This window comes from Gavialis gangeticus, unplaced genomic scaffold, assembly GCF_001723915.1.
Source record: "Gavialis gangeticus isolate Ggan-Ray unplaced genomic scaffold, GavGan_comp1, whole genome shotgun sequence".
Classification (NCBI taxonomy): Eukaryota; Metazoa; Chordata; order Crocodylia; family Gavialidae; genus Gavialis; species Gavialis gangeticus.
In genome coordinates, this window is record NW_017729000.1 from 35,932,614 (window position 1) to 35,945,859 (window position 13,246).

Genomic DNA, 13,246 nt, shown 5'->3' on the forward strand with positions numbered 1-13,246 from the left:
GAGTCAGCAACCCATGGCCCACAGAGCCATTTGATCCTCCTGCAGACATGGGGCTTTGCCAGCAAGAGCTCTCCCCATGCTGCTACAGGGAGAAGTGGTTGTTGTGCAGCTCTCCTGGTGCCGACACGGAGAGAATAAGTGGTAGCAGTGAAATGTACTCTGTCCAAGTCTGCAGATGATACAAAACTGTGGGAAGAAGTTGACACACTGTAGGGCAGGGAACAACTACAGACAGACATGGACAGGTTGGACAAATGGGCAGAAAACAATAGAATTCGATTTAACAAGGAGAAATGCAAAGTGTTGCACCTAGGGAGAAAAAATGCCCAGCACACCTACTGCCTAGAAAATGACCTGCTCAACAGCACGGAAGCGGAAAGAGATTTCGGAGTCCTAGTGGACTCCAAGATGAACATGAGTCGTCAGTGTAACAAAGTCATCAGCAAAGATAACGGCACTTTATTGTGCATCAGGAGATGCATGACAAACAGAACCAAGGAGGTGATACTTCCCCTCTATCGGGCACTGGTCAGACTGCAGTTGGAGTACCGCGTCCAGTTTTGGGCACTGCACTTCAAGAGGGATGTGGATAACCTGGAGAGGGTCCAGAAAAGGGCCACTCGTATGGTTAAGGGCTTGCAGGCCAAGCCCTATGAGGAGAGACTAGGGCACCTGGACCTCTTCAGCCTCTGCAAGAGAAGGTTGAGAGGCGACCTTGTGGCTGCCTATAAATTCATCATGGGGGTGCAGAAGGGAATTGGTGAGGCTCTGCTCACCAAGATGCCCGTGGGAGTCACAAGAAATAATGGCCATAAGCTAGCAGAGAGCAGATTTAGACTGGACATTAGGAAGAACTTCTTCACAGTTAGAGTGGCCAAAATCTGGAATGGGCTCCCAAGGGAGGTGGTGCTCTCCCCTACCCTGGGGGTCTTCAAGAGGAGGTTAGATAGGCATCTGGCTGGGGTCATCCGACCCCAGCACTCTTTCCTGCCTATGCAGGGGATCGGACTTGATGATCTACTGAGGTCCCTTCTGACCCTAACATCTACGAATCTATGGCTGAGACCTAGCCAGTGGTGAGGCGTAGTGAGTGCATGGGGGTGCACGTGCACTCCCTGAGAGCACTGGTGCATCCTCTGTCAGGCCACACTCCCTGTTTAGGCAATCACCTGGGGAGCAGGCGTGAGTGCCGGTGCTCCCCCTGTGAGCGCTGGCCAGGGAGCAGGACCACCAGTAGAAGTGGCCGTGCTGCTTTTGGAAGCGGCCGCAGGACTTCTGGAAGCGGTGCAGCCGCTTTTTGGTGAGTGAGATCAGCGGTACCCATCCCCCCCATCAGTGTGAGTGGCCTCCAGGGGACCCCCCCTCACCCACTGCTAACTGGTGTCACTGATGTGTCCCATCCTGACCCAAAAGGCACCAGTTGCCCATGGGCTAGCACAAGTTTAACCACCTGACTCTCATCAGAGCTAAGTCATTCTGGCCACAACCTGAAAATGTTGCCAACTGCTGTTCTAGACAACTGCTTTGTTTGTCCAAACACTGCTGCTAGATCAGTGCTGTTTTCTTCTCTGCCTGGCTGCACTGCTATTCTGTACAGCAGGGGTGTCAAACTTGTCTGGCTCCATAAGCCAGATGAGAGGTACAGGATCAATCCCCAGACTGGGACTATGGACACTTCCTCCGGTTCGGGTCCAGGACCAGATGCCTGGCATCCTTGGTGTTTTGTTGCCACCAGGGAAACAAGCCACAGTGCTCCTTCCTGTGGTGTTGCTATGGCTTGTGTCAGATCCGACCTGTAGGCAGTATGTTTATACACCAGTTGTACAGGGGGGCCCAGAAAAGCAGCTAGAAATATGCCAAAGATAGGAGAAAGCTGCTCAAACTTTCAGTTAGAACAAACTTTACACATATGCACAATATTCAACTGCTATTACTAGCTGGCTATTCAAACACAAGATGAATATTCGAAGTGAAGAGTGAAAAAATAGCACCTTAGTCTCATTCCACTGGACCTAGTGGACATTTTTATGGAGATCTACCAGGGTCTATGAGGATGATTCTGCGATCTTATCTGTGTGGAAAAATTCCTCTGTTTGTAGAGGCACTTCACAGGACTTGGCATAGGTGGATCCAACAATGGATCCTCCAACCAATTTGCTTTCTCATATATGCCTATTTTGATGTTCTGTTTATCCCAATACAGTAAGTTGCAACTTGAAAAAACATCTGCAGGTTCAGGCTAGATATCAGGAAGCACATCTTCACAGTCAGGGCGGCTAAGATCTGGAACCAACTTGCAAGGGTAGTGGTGCTCGCTCCTACCTTGGGGGTCTTCAGAAGGAGGCTAGATAATCACCTACCTGGTGTCGTTTGACCCCAGCATTCTTTCCTGCCCATGGCAGGGGGTCAGACTTGATGATCTGCTCAGGTCCCTTCTGACCCTACCAACTATCTCATATTATTCAGACTACAATTTGAGTCCAGTAGTGGGAAACCCCAAGAGAATATTTTGGGGAGAATTTGACATCAAGGGGTCAAAACATTACAGAAATATGTTAGTTTCAAAACTAAAAAAAAAAAAAATCTGAATTCTACTATTATATTTATAATATAAGATGCTTTTGAATTCCATGTTAGCTTCCTTCATTTTTAGTCTGAGAGTCAGCCTATTTTTGGAGGTTTATTTAGGGATATTTGTACCTCTTGTTCATGAAGTTAAAAACTCAGCAAAAAAGCAGTGCATTTTGATAGCTTTAAGAACACATATAATTATTATCAGCTTAAATAAAACTAAATTAGAATGCCACTCATTAAAAGTGTAGCAGGAAAATCAGGAAATTCTATTCAGGTTTGGGAAACAAACTTGGCTTTATTCCTATAACAACACCATCTTTAGCTATTCAGCAGTTTAATTCCAGCCATTATACAACTATCATGCCAAGGCAGGAACTTTAATATAATTTATCATTACATAGTATAACTGTGCATGGTTCTTCACAGACAAATACAAAGATAATGTCCTAATGCCTTCATCAGCATTTCTAACAGAGACCACAGACCCTCATTTCCATTGCTGCAAAAAGACATCTTCAAATCTCCAACTTCACATGTGGGCTAGTATCCTGAATAAACTTTCTGCACTCCAACAAGTTTTGAAAGTAAGAATCATGATTACAGTCTCAATGTGCATGCCTGAAACTATGTCCTTTATCCACAATTCCACAAATAGCCAGGAAGTAGGCTCATCCACAATTGCTGTCTATTTATATAGCTCCTGGAATGCAACATAATTGCTCATAAAGCTCACCATTAGAGTTGCACCTAGATTGCTCCTGAATTTACACTCTAGTTAGGACACAAAACACTGATCCACTGCATTCAGTTAGTGATCAATACTAAACAGACATGAGATTTGAGTTAAAGTTGTGTCATGTACAAATATTCTTATAGTCAAACTAGCCAATTGCCCGTCAAGAATGACAGGGGGTGAGGAATGGGTGGGGAAGGAGCCCTGTGCCCCCCCATCTGGGCCCGCTCCCCTCTTCCCTCCTGCTGCTTGGGGTCCAGGCCCACTCCCCACTCCTCACCACAGCAGTGGGGGGAGGGGAGGGAAGGAACGGGCCCGGGCCCAATGTGGGGCAGGACCGGGCCTAAGGGTGGGGAGAAGTCAGGCCACTGCAGCAGGGGGAGAAGCAGCAGGCCCGGGCTGACCCAGTGGTGGCAGACGTATGGGAGGAGCAGGCTCAGGGCCAACGCAGGGGTGGGGGTGGGGGAGAAGTGGGTCCGGACCCGAGATGGGGAGGAGTCTTGGTCCTCCTCTTCCCCAGCTGCTGCTGTTTCGGAATGCTTCTTTGCACTCTGATTGGCTGTTCGTCAGCCAATCAGAGCGCAAATAAAGTGTTACGGACAGACAGACAAGCAGACAGGTTAAGGCTTTTTTAATATTAGAATGTTGGCTTTCAAACAAAACCTTCAATTTCAACAGCTTTCAAGCTTATCTATATACCAGTATTTTACATTTGTGATATTAGTGTTACCTACTACACTAAACTTTGCTTAACCAAGTTTTTTGGGGGTGTCTGAAATAAATTATTTGATAAAATAGCTGTGAAATAACATCCCATGGGGCAGGTTGTCATCTGTCTGATATGGCAGCAGTCTTCCTATTTATACCAGGGATTGGTGTTTTTATTAAAGCCTCTCTAGTAAAACAATTACATGATAATCTGAGTTTCCAATTTTTCTTTCTTTTTTTTAATTAAAGCAAATATCCGGCTTTAGGCTATGTGGGAAAAACTGAAAGAGTAACTAGAATGCAACCCAAAGCACAACCAAAATGAAACCAAAAGGCAAACAAAGAATAGGCTATATATATTTTTAAATTGCATTTAAAATTCAGTAGCAGTGTAACAATAAACCTGTTTATTAAGCAACAACAGGCAATAGGAGAGTTTACGGCTTGCTCCTACCTTTGCACTGGAAGTGGTGGGTTGGTGTGGTAAGCAGCAGCCTGTCTACCATGTTGTCTGGCCCACTGCAGCGTGCAATCCCAGGCTCTTTGTACCCTGCTTTCACCCATTCAGAAAGCCAGCGCAGGCTGCAGTCACAGTGCAAGGGGTTGGTACCTAGAGCCCTAATGATGGAAAACAATTAACAATATTTCCTTTGCTTATAAGCAAAAATAATGTCCCTCCAACTCCACCAAAAGTGTTCATTTTATCCAGCTCCTCTACATTAAGCCTTTTTTTCAAGAAGCAAGGAGGAAAACCCTTTGAATATTAAATGGATTGTGTGAAAAGGCTTCTTTCAATCCCCTCTTCCCTCTTCCTTTCTTCCCATTATAAAGCAAACCAAAAGGTTAACCGAAAAGTAACAGTAGATCAAAGAATTATCCCTTTTCTGCTACAACAGTGTCAAGAAGCCAAATACTGTTTCACTGAATTTGTTTATTTCATTTTGACCTTACATTTTTTTTTTTTACCTTATGACCCAACATACAGAGCTTGAGTTCTGCTTAGTTTTGATCAGATAGCTCAAGTGGCAGTTTACCTAAGCAGGCAAACACTTCCACCAAGGACACCCACCTGCATGTTCAAAATTTAACCTTGTTTTCTGCAAAACTTGTTCATGTGACACTGAAAATCACTTCTGACTAATATTCGAGAGTAAATATTTTTTCTTATGTGTCTGCTGGATGGATTCAGTAAAACAGTAATGGGCATGAGAGTGGTTAAAATAGACATATTTAAGAACTGAAATAATCATTCCTGGAACTATTTCACTATTTTGTTGAACTCTATTAGAAATACCAGTCAATTACCCTATCCTTAACTGTAGCCCTAGATTATTTAGCCTGAAGTTTCTGGAATAAGGAGTGCAATGGGAATTAAAACTCCTCAATCAACCTGCCTCTGAAAACTCTTTCTTGTAAATATACTCTCACTGCCTAACATGGAACTATTTCCATAAAGAAGTGCTTAGTTATGACAATTTGAAAAGTCCCCGGGAATTTTAAACAGTGTAACAATGTCAACCACAACACACATTTGAAGACATTCTTTGCAAGAAGTCCTATGGGACACTAAAAGAGTAAAGCAACTTTTGTATTAAACAGTCACAGTATAATTTATGAACCAGACCTGCAGCTCTGATAGTACATACTACCTTGATTGAAGAAAATATGCATACGGTTAAACCAGTTCCTATGAAGCAATGAATTTAACCTGGTCCCTTTCTATCACAGGTAACCACATCACATAATCTATTTTAAACTTATCAAATTGTGTCTTAAATTGTCCTGAGCAGTCAAGCTTATTCATGAAAGACTGCTTTTGCCAAATGTTGGATTACACCTTCAAAACCTTTAGAGATAAAAACTTAGCAGTGTATATACACAATATTACCAAGGGGAGAACCCATTATGAAAATGCATCTAAAATAAGTGGTTATATGTTTGACCAATTAGAGTATAGTGGATGTGTCTACATGAGATACTCTGCTGTGCAGTAGGCTAATTAATGGGTGGGGGTTGGGAATCGAGGCCTTGCCTGTCCCCCTGAGCATCTTTTTCCAGCATGGAGCTGGCTGCTCCATGGAGTGGGTGGGGAATAGGAATCCAGCCCTCACCTGTTCCTTGGAACAGCTCCATGCCATGCAGAGCTGGATGCTCTGTTGAGCAGGTGGGGGCTGGGATTCCCAGCTGCTGCCCACTCCCAGAGCAGCCAGCTGTGTCCAAGCAGGACAGCTGCCAGAGTGGAAAAGAGGAGGGCTGGGCAGGAAGCATACTGGCAGCTCCCAGCAACTCCCTCCTGGGCAGGGAAGACCTGCCCATCACGGGACTTGCTGGCAGCTGTGTGTCCTAGTGGGGATGGGGCCAGGAGAGCTCTGCTGGCTGCAGAGGCAGCTCATTCCTGGCCCTGTGCACATAAGATCCCTACCCGATCTGCCAGAAGACAGCTGCCACTGCAGCTGGCAGAGCTCTTCTGGCCTCATGTCCACGGGACCGGCCCCGTGCCCCTTGCCAGCCCCTGGGATAGCACTGAGAGGAGCCTGAAGCTCCCCCAGGCTGCTGCAGGAGAGCAGAGTAGTGTGGGAGCAGCCTTGTAGTGGGTTTTTCCTATTGGAAGCAAATCTGCTCCCAAGAGGGAGCATGTGTAGACATGATCCCAGGAAGGCTTACTATGCAGTATTTTACTTAAAAGCACATGTAGATGCACCCAGTAACAGTATCACATTAGATGTTCTGTTCCATAAATAAAGGAAGTAGGCTCTGGATTTGATTATGATTGTAAACCTATTCCTATTAAATTTGAAATGGAGTTAGTTACCTGTTAAAAATCAAATACTATCTCTATGTGATGAAGTGTGAAGATCCCTGGTTGTCTTTTTAAGAGATGCATGCTCTTCTAAGACTTACTTTTAAATAAAAAGTACACCAAATGTTACCAGTATTGCTGCTGCTGCTGTACTAGTGCAAGTGCACTCAAAGATGCTGCTCCGGGAGCACCTGCAGCCAGGTGCCCAGTTATGCCTGTGGGCTCCGTTGCAAGCTCTGTGTAGAGTTGACTATACAACCAGCTAGAAAAAGCAGCAGGGCAGCATCCTAGAGGGTGCTGAGGCTGAGCTGGTAAGTACAGCATATAGAACTAGCCTGTGGGACCATGGGTAAATCATATTAGTGTGAGATGAGGTTGTATTTTTTTTAAACAAAGCACTTACTGGTATTTCTCTTGGGCTAGGATAAATCTCCTTCTCATATGCCTACACAGGAGGTGGGGAAATCTTAAGGTTTTTCCACTGAATCAAAACCATTTTCTCATAAACCAAGGTATGAAGCAGCAGGTCCAGGGAGACAAATTTATTTTAAGCTGTACTTTGATGGACACGTTTATATTTTGCCCAACAACATGCAATTATAAGCTTGGATAATTTGTCCTTTTAAGGGCACTGAAGTAGGTTCATTTATTTTTAAAATACTGGTTGTTTAGGAAAACAGGATTGAAAACAAAAAGGCAAAACATTGTTTTTCAGAAAAAAATCCTAGGAAGGGTCATCTCCTGCATAAGTGTGATACCATCAGAAGCATTAAAGCCACTCACATTCACCCTTCTGTTTTCTCATTCAGTGGGTTAACTATGCCACGGAGTCCCCTTCAACAAAACCCTATCTAAAGTATGATGCACATTGGCTAAGTACAGACTGTCAAAAGGCCCGAGGCTGAATCAATTCCATCTTTGCAGGTTAGTCTAAACTGCAGAGATTAAACTGAGAAGAAAGGAAACAGACATTCACTTTTGATTCAAGAAATGCAGCCACATGCCTGCAGTGGCGCAGGCCAGAAGCCAGGGTGGGAGAGGGGAAGGGGAAGGGGGAGGGGGGAGGAAGTGCACTAGAGCATAACTCCCAGCGTGCCAAAGGGAAGCTTTCGGGAGCAGTCACCCTTCTTCAGGGAATGAGAGAAGCTAAAAGTGTAACAGGACGTCTGTGAAAATGTAAATAGGTAGAAGTTAGAAAGACAAAAGGTAAAAGAAGTAAGGAAGGGGGATTCAGGCAGGGGAAAAAAAGTCCAAAGGGAGTGATAGAATACAAGGTCCTGTTACACTTTTAGCTTCTCTCATTCCTTGGAGTCTCAGACCAGCAGAGACTCCCTATGCCTGAAGAAGGGTGACTGAGCCTGAAACCTTGCCTAAAACCTGTAAAACTTTTTTTTCAGCTACTCAGTTGGTCTAATAAAAGATATCGCTCAAAGAACCTTGCCTGCCTATGACCTTAGACCAACACTAGTACAACCAAAAACCCAGGTAACCTGTCTGCATTTTACCAGCTACAGCCTATCACCAGAGCTAGGGATAGACATTCAAAAATCCTGAGCCTGAATTGATTCAATTATTGCAGGTTAGTCTAACCTGGTGAGGCTAAATCAGTTTTGTAAGTGGACAGACATCCCAGAAATGCAGGCACATGCCTGCAGTGGCTCAGGCTAGAAGCTGGGGGATGTTAGAGCAGCCCTCCCTTCCTTACACAGCATGGAGCTGAGCGGGGTGTGGCCAGGCTCCAGCAGGTCACTGTGATTAGCCTAGCAGGGAATTGATAACAGTGTTTATCACCACATTAAGAAAACAGAGACACATTACCAGCTACTTGTTGATTCTGACTGTTGATTCTACCTGTTGACCCAGCAGGACCCTAGCCAGCATGTAGTCTGTTGGCTAATACACAGACACCTCCTCAGCAAGACAGAGGGGAGGGGGGAATTCCTACTTAGCAGGGGGTGGTGAGGGGGAGAGATCCCAGGGGAGCAGCTTGCAGTCTGTGCTGGAGCTCCAGCCAGGGAGCAGAGGGGAGGGGCCAGCCCTGCTGTGGAACAGAGAGCCCCACCCAGCCCAGAGACTGTGCCAGGATGCTGGGGGTGTCTGGTTTATCTTAAAGTAGCAAGGGGTCTGGGACAGACATTGCACAAACCAATTTGACCCAAATCAGTTAAGTCTGATACTATACATTCCACCAGGTTTATCTCAACCTGGTTTCAGCCATCCTCAAACTGGTTTATGTGCACTGAACATCTGTTCTGTTACAGATTTAAACCAGTTTCTGATCACTTAAACAATGCAAGAAGACAAGTAAGGGGTAGGCTAGTTTGTCCTGTCACACAACAGCAGGGATTATCCCAAATAAAGTGCCACATAAATATGGCTACATTGCTTCTAGTTTAAGAAGCATCTTCATTAGGGAAGTGGGAAGTGTGTTACCATGTTTCTCAGGAATGTAGCAAGTTCACCACGTACATATCAACATTTATTCCATTTTGATTAAATTATAGAGCAAGTAGAAGTGCATCACTGTTAGATGCAAGATGCCTATGAAGCAGTGAAAAGCAGTAACAAGTAGTGACCAGGACTTGAACATTACAAATGAGACTGGGGAGGAAGTAAAAACATGGTAAAGGCCACAATTTTAACAGGAGCCCAAGTGCTCAACTCCCACTGAAATTTTAGTGGAATTTGGGGACTTTGCTCCATTACACTTCAAAAATCCCTGACAAAATGGGACAACTTGATCTTCAAAGGTGAAGAAACACACCTTGAAAAATCTTTGGGAATTACTCTTCTGAAAGTAGCATGGGATTTAATTATGTAACACTTTTGATAGGAAGCAAAACATTGCAAACTAGCTAGAGTAATTAAAAGGCACCAACAATCTAAAGAGATTCTTGTCTGGGGAAGAATTATTACAGCAAAACAATGATGCAAACTGTTTTTTAGATTTTGTCTTTACCTAGTGAATCATATTAAACATAATTATAAACAATGCATTTTAAACTTAAACTTCTTTGTGATAAAAAAAAAGAATTCACATAGGATATAAATTTTGTATTTATACACAATGCAAAATTTGTTGATACAATTCAATGGGAGTGACTAATGAAACCACTCTGCTCTAGACAGATTCTTACTGAGAGTTCATGGGTTCAATCTTTGGGCAGGGCTATTCATCAAAATTAAATGTGTTGCAAAACCACCTAGAAAAACTAAAATCTACCCATGTCTTTCTGTAACACCATTGCTTACAAAAGATAAACTATGAGGTTGACTTTTTGACTTCATATCTGTGAGCAACTGAACGACTCTTGCAAGGCTGCACATAATTGAAGTTTTCCAGTTTGGGCATGTACTTGGTTAGCATTAAGAACACCCCAACACACACAATGGGAAAAGGGGATGACAAAAGCTAGAGACAGAAGTTACACATAAACCGGTTTAAGTGATCAGAAACTGATTTAACCCTGTAATAGAACAGAAATTTAGTGCACATAAACCACTTTCAAAATGGCTGAAACTCATTTAAACCTGGTTGAAGGTAGTATCAGACTTAACTGATTTAGGTCAAATCAGTTTATAGAACTTTTGTCCCAGACTCTTTCCTGGTTTAAGTTAGCTCACATTCCCTCAGCATCCCAGGATGCTTTACAGCCCAACTGCGGAGCAGGGTTGGCTCCATTCCTCCTCTCCTTATCCAGAGCACTGTCATTGTTCCAGCTGGCTGAGAAGGGGGTGGGGGTGGGAGTAGGAGTAGGGCTAGGGGGACGGGTAGAAAACCCTTCTCCAGAGTGCCCCGCTTGCTTCTCAAGTGGCACAAGTGGGGAGGGGGGTGAGGCCAGATGCCAGTAGCCTGAGAGGAAGGAGGGGGAGTTTAATCCCGTCTCCCACCCATCTCCTACTGGCATGGGACCCCAACAAGGGTATTCCAGGTTTTCACCCTGCTCGCCACGTGAGCAGCGAGAGTTGGGGCATGGCCAGACCCTGGCTCCGGGCCTGAGGTGATGGGGGCATCACAGAGAAGCATGACCTCCAGAGGTCCTCTAGTGTCTGGTCCAGCCCCTGCCTGAGCCCTGACTACACCCTCCCATAAAAGGTTTGCTTGCAGTGCCCACAACAGAAAACACTTGCCAGGGAGGCTCTGTACTGCTGGGGAAAAAAGCCACCACGGGCTTCCTGCAGCCACTTTTCGCCCCCTGCCCCACAGCCGAGTCCAGCACTGCATCCTTCCATCTCACACTATAGCAAAACAACAGTCTTTGAAATGAGGGGTAAATTTTCTCCTCTCAGATGCACATCTTTCTGTCTGAACCAGCTTAAAATTAGGATAATCATGAACAAGATGAAGTTGAATTATACAGTAGGGCTATGCAAAGCTTTGGGTGCTGATTCGATTCAGAGGAAATTTGGCCCGATTTGGCGGCCGAATCTCTGAATCCAAATCAAATTGGGAGACCAATAAAAAGGTCTGAATTGATTTGAAGCTCTCCAAATTGATTCAGAAAAGATTCAGAGAGCTTTGGAGAGATTCGGAGATTTGGGCAGTCCCCATTCGCCACTGCAGGGAGATGGACCCAGACTCCATATCAGTAAGCAGGGGGCAGGGGAGGATGGAGAAGGGGGGAGAGGACCATGTGGGGACCCCCACCAGGCTCCATCCCCTGCTTGCTCCCACAGCTCCCCTGAGTACCACTCGACCCCTGCCCACTCTCCCAGCCCTGTCAATGGCTGCCCTGCCCCAGCATCCCAGCTCTTTAAAAAGCCCCACACTCACCAGCTCCTGCTGGGAGGGCAATCCCTGCTGCCCCATGCTGCATGGGGGGTTTTGCCATGAGCCCCCATCCACCGCCTGCTCTCCCAGCCCCATCAACAGCTGCCCTGCCTGGCCCCAGTGTCCCGGCTCCTTAAAAAAAAAAAAATGCCCCACACTCACTGGCTGCTGCAGTGGCCATCAGGGCTTCTTGTGGAACAGCCTCCCATGCAGTGTGAGGCAATGGGGGGACAGCAGGGTTCAGGAGAAACCTGGCAGGAGTCAATGCATGGAGGGCTTCTTTTTTTTTGCTTTTTTTTTTAAGGAGCCGGGAGCTGGGGCCAGGTGGAGCAGCCATTAACAGGGCTGAGAGAGCAGGCAGGGGATGGGGCCTGTTTGATTTGGAGATTTGGATGATTCAGTGGCAGCCAAATCTCCAAATCAGATTTTGCCAAATCAATTCCGGACAGTGATTCGAATCACCGAATCAAATCACTGTCCCCTGAATCAGTCGAATCTGAACCCAAAGCGAATACTAGCTGCTTCGCACAGGCCTATTATGGAGGACAGTTATTTTTTTATATAAATCAGACACAAGTTTGGGTAAAGAAAAGATGTGTCAATAGGATTAGAAATCTGAGCTGTTTAATAAAAGTTTATCTGTGAGATATACATGGTGTAAGTGATAAGGGCATTGTTTGATAAGTTTTCTGGGACCAGCATCACCAGTGTGAGTGGCTGGTAGTCTAATGGTTCAAGTGGCTGGTTTGTGGACTGGGGTAGCAAGCAGAGGCACTGAAAAAATCACGGGAGTCTTTAAGTTTGCTTTGTCAACTTTAAGGTTACACCCTAGCTAGAGGATACAGTGCTTTTTTAAGAACTTGTATAGGAGGTACACCACAGATTAAACACAGAGTCAAAAAGCTTGAGGCTGAATTGATTCAGCCTTTGCAGGTTAGTCTAAACTGCAGGGATTGAACTGATAAACAAATGAACACACATTCACTTTTGATTCAGGAAATGCAGCCACATGTCTGCAGTGGCTCAAGTCAGAAGCCAGGGGTGCTAGAGCACATCTGCCAGCTACAGCCAAAGGGGAAGGAAGAGAGGAAACCCTGCTGGAGCAGAGGGGGCAGGGCCAGGCACCAGCACATGGTCTGACTTGGCAGGGAAGGTAGTACCACTGAATTCATAAAAGCTTGAACAAGAATAGCTCTTTCTCTGAAAAACTATAAACTGAAAAGCTATAAACGTGGCCTGGTCTGCCTGTTCGCTTACTCTTCCTGCTGCCCCACAGGTATCTGGGATTTGCAGTCCACAATCAGAGCAGCAGGACTCTTAGTGTTGCTTGTCACTTCCTCTTCCTGCTTCCAGGTCCCTCTGGGATTTGCAGTCACAGCTGCAGCCAGCACTAAGTTTTTAGGAGGGCAGGGCCAGTCTGTACTCAGGGGAAGGTGAGTTGAACCCCCCTTCTTGGCCCTAGACCCAAACTGAGGTTTGCCTTGGTGTGTGGGAGGCGGGGAAGCAGTGAGCCAGCCCTCACTGCTCCAGATAGGGAGCAGAGGGGCAAGGCCAGCCATGCTTTCTGGAGCAGACAGCACAGCCTAGCCCAGGGCTGCAAAGCATGCTGGGATGTTGGGGGACTGTGATTTAACTTGAACCAGGAAGGGGTCTGGGACAG

General features: G+C 45.7%; 1 protein-coding gene across 4 annotated transcripts in view; it reads right to left on the reverse strand.

Moving 5' to 3' along the window:
• The window catches only part of SLIT3 (slit guidance ligand 3), a 1,179,950-nt gene that overhangs the window by 161,850 nt on the left and 1,004,854 nt on the right, over positions 1 to 13,246 (reverse strand). For all 4 annotated transcript variants that reach the window (XM_019506517.1, XM_019506518.1, XM_019506516.1 and 1 more), the window contains one exon: positions 4,470 to 4,633. In XM_019506517.1, coding sequence (XP_019362062.1) covers positions 4,470 to 4,633 — 164 coding nt within the window. The remainder of the gene's footprint in view (positions 1 to 4,469; positions 4,634 to 13,246) is intronic.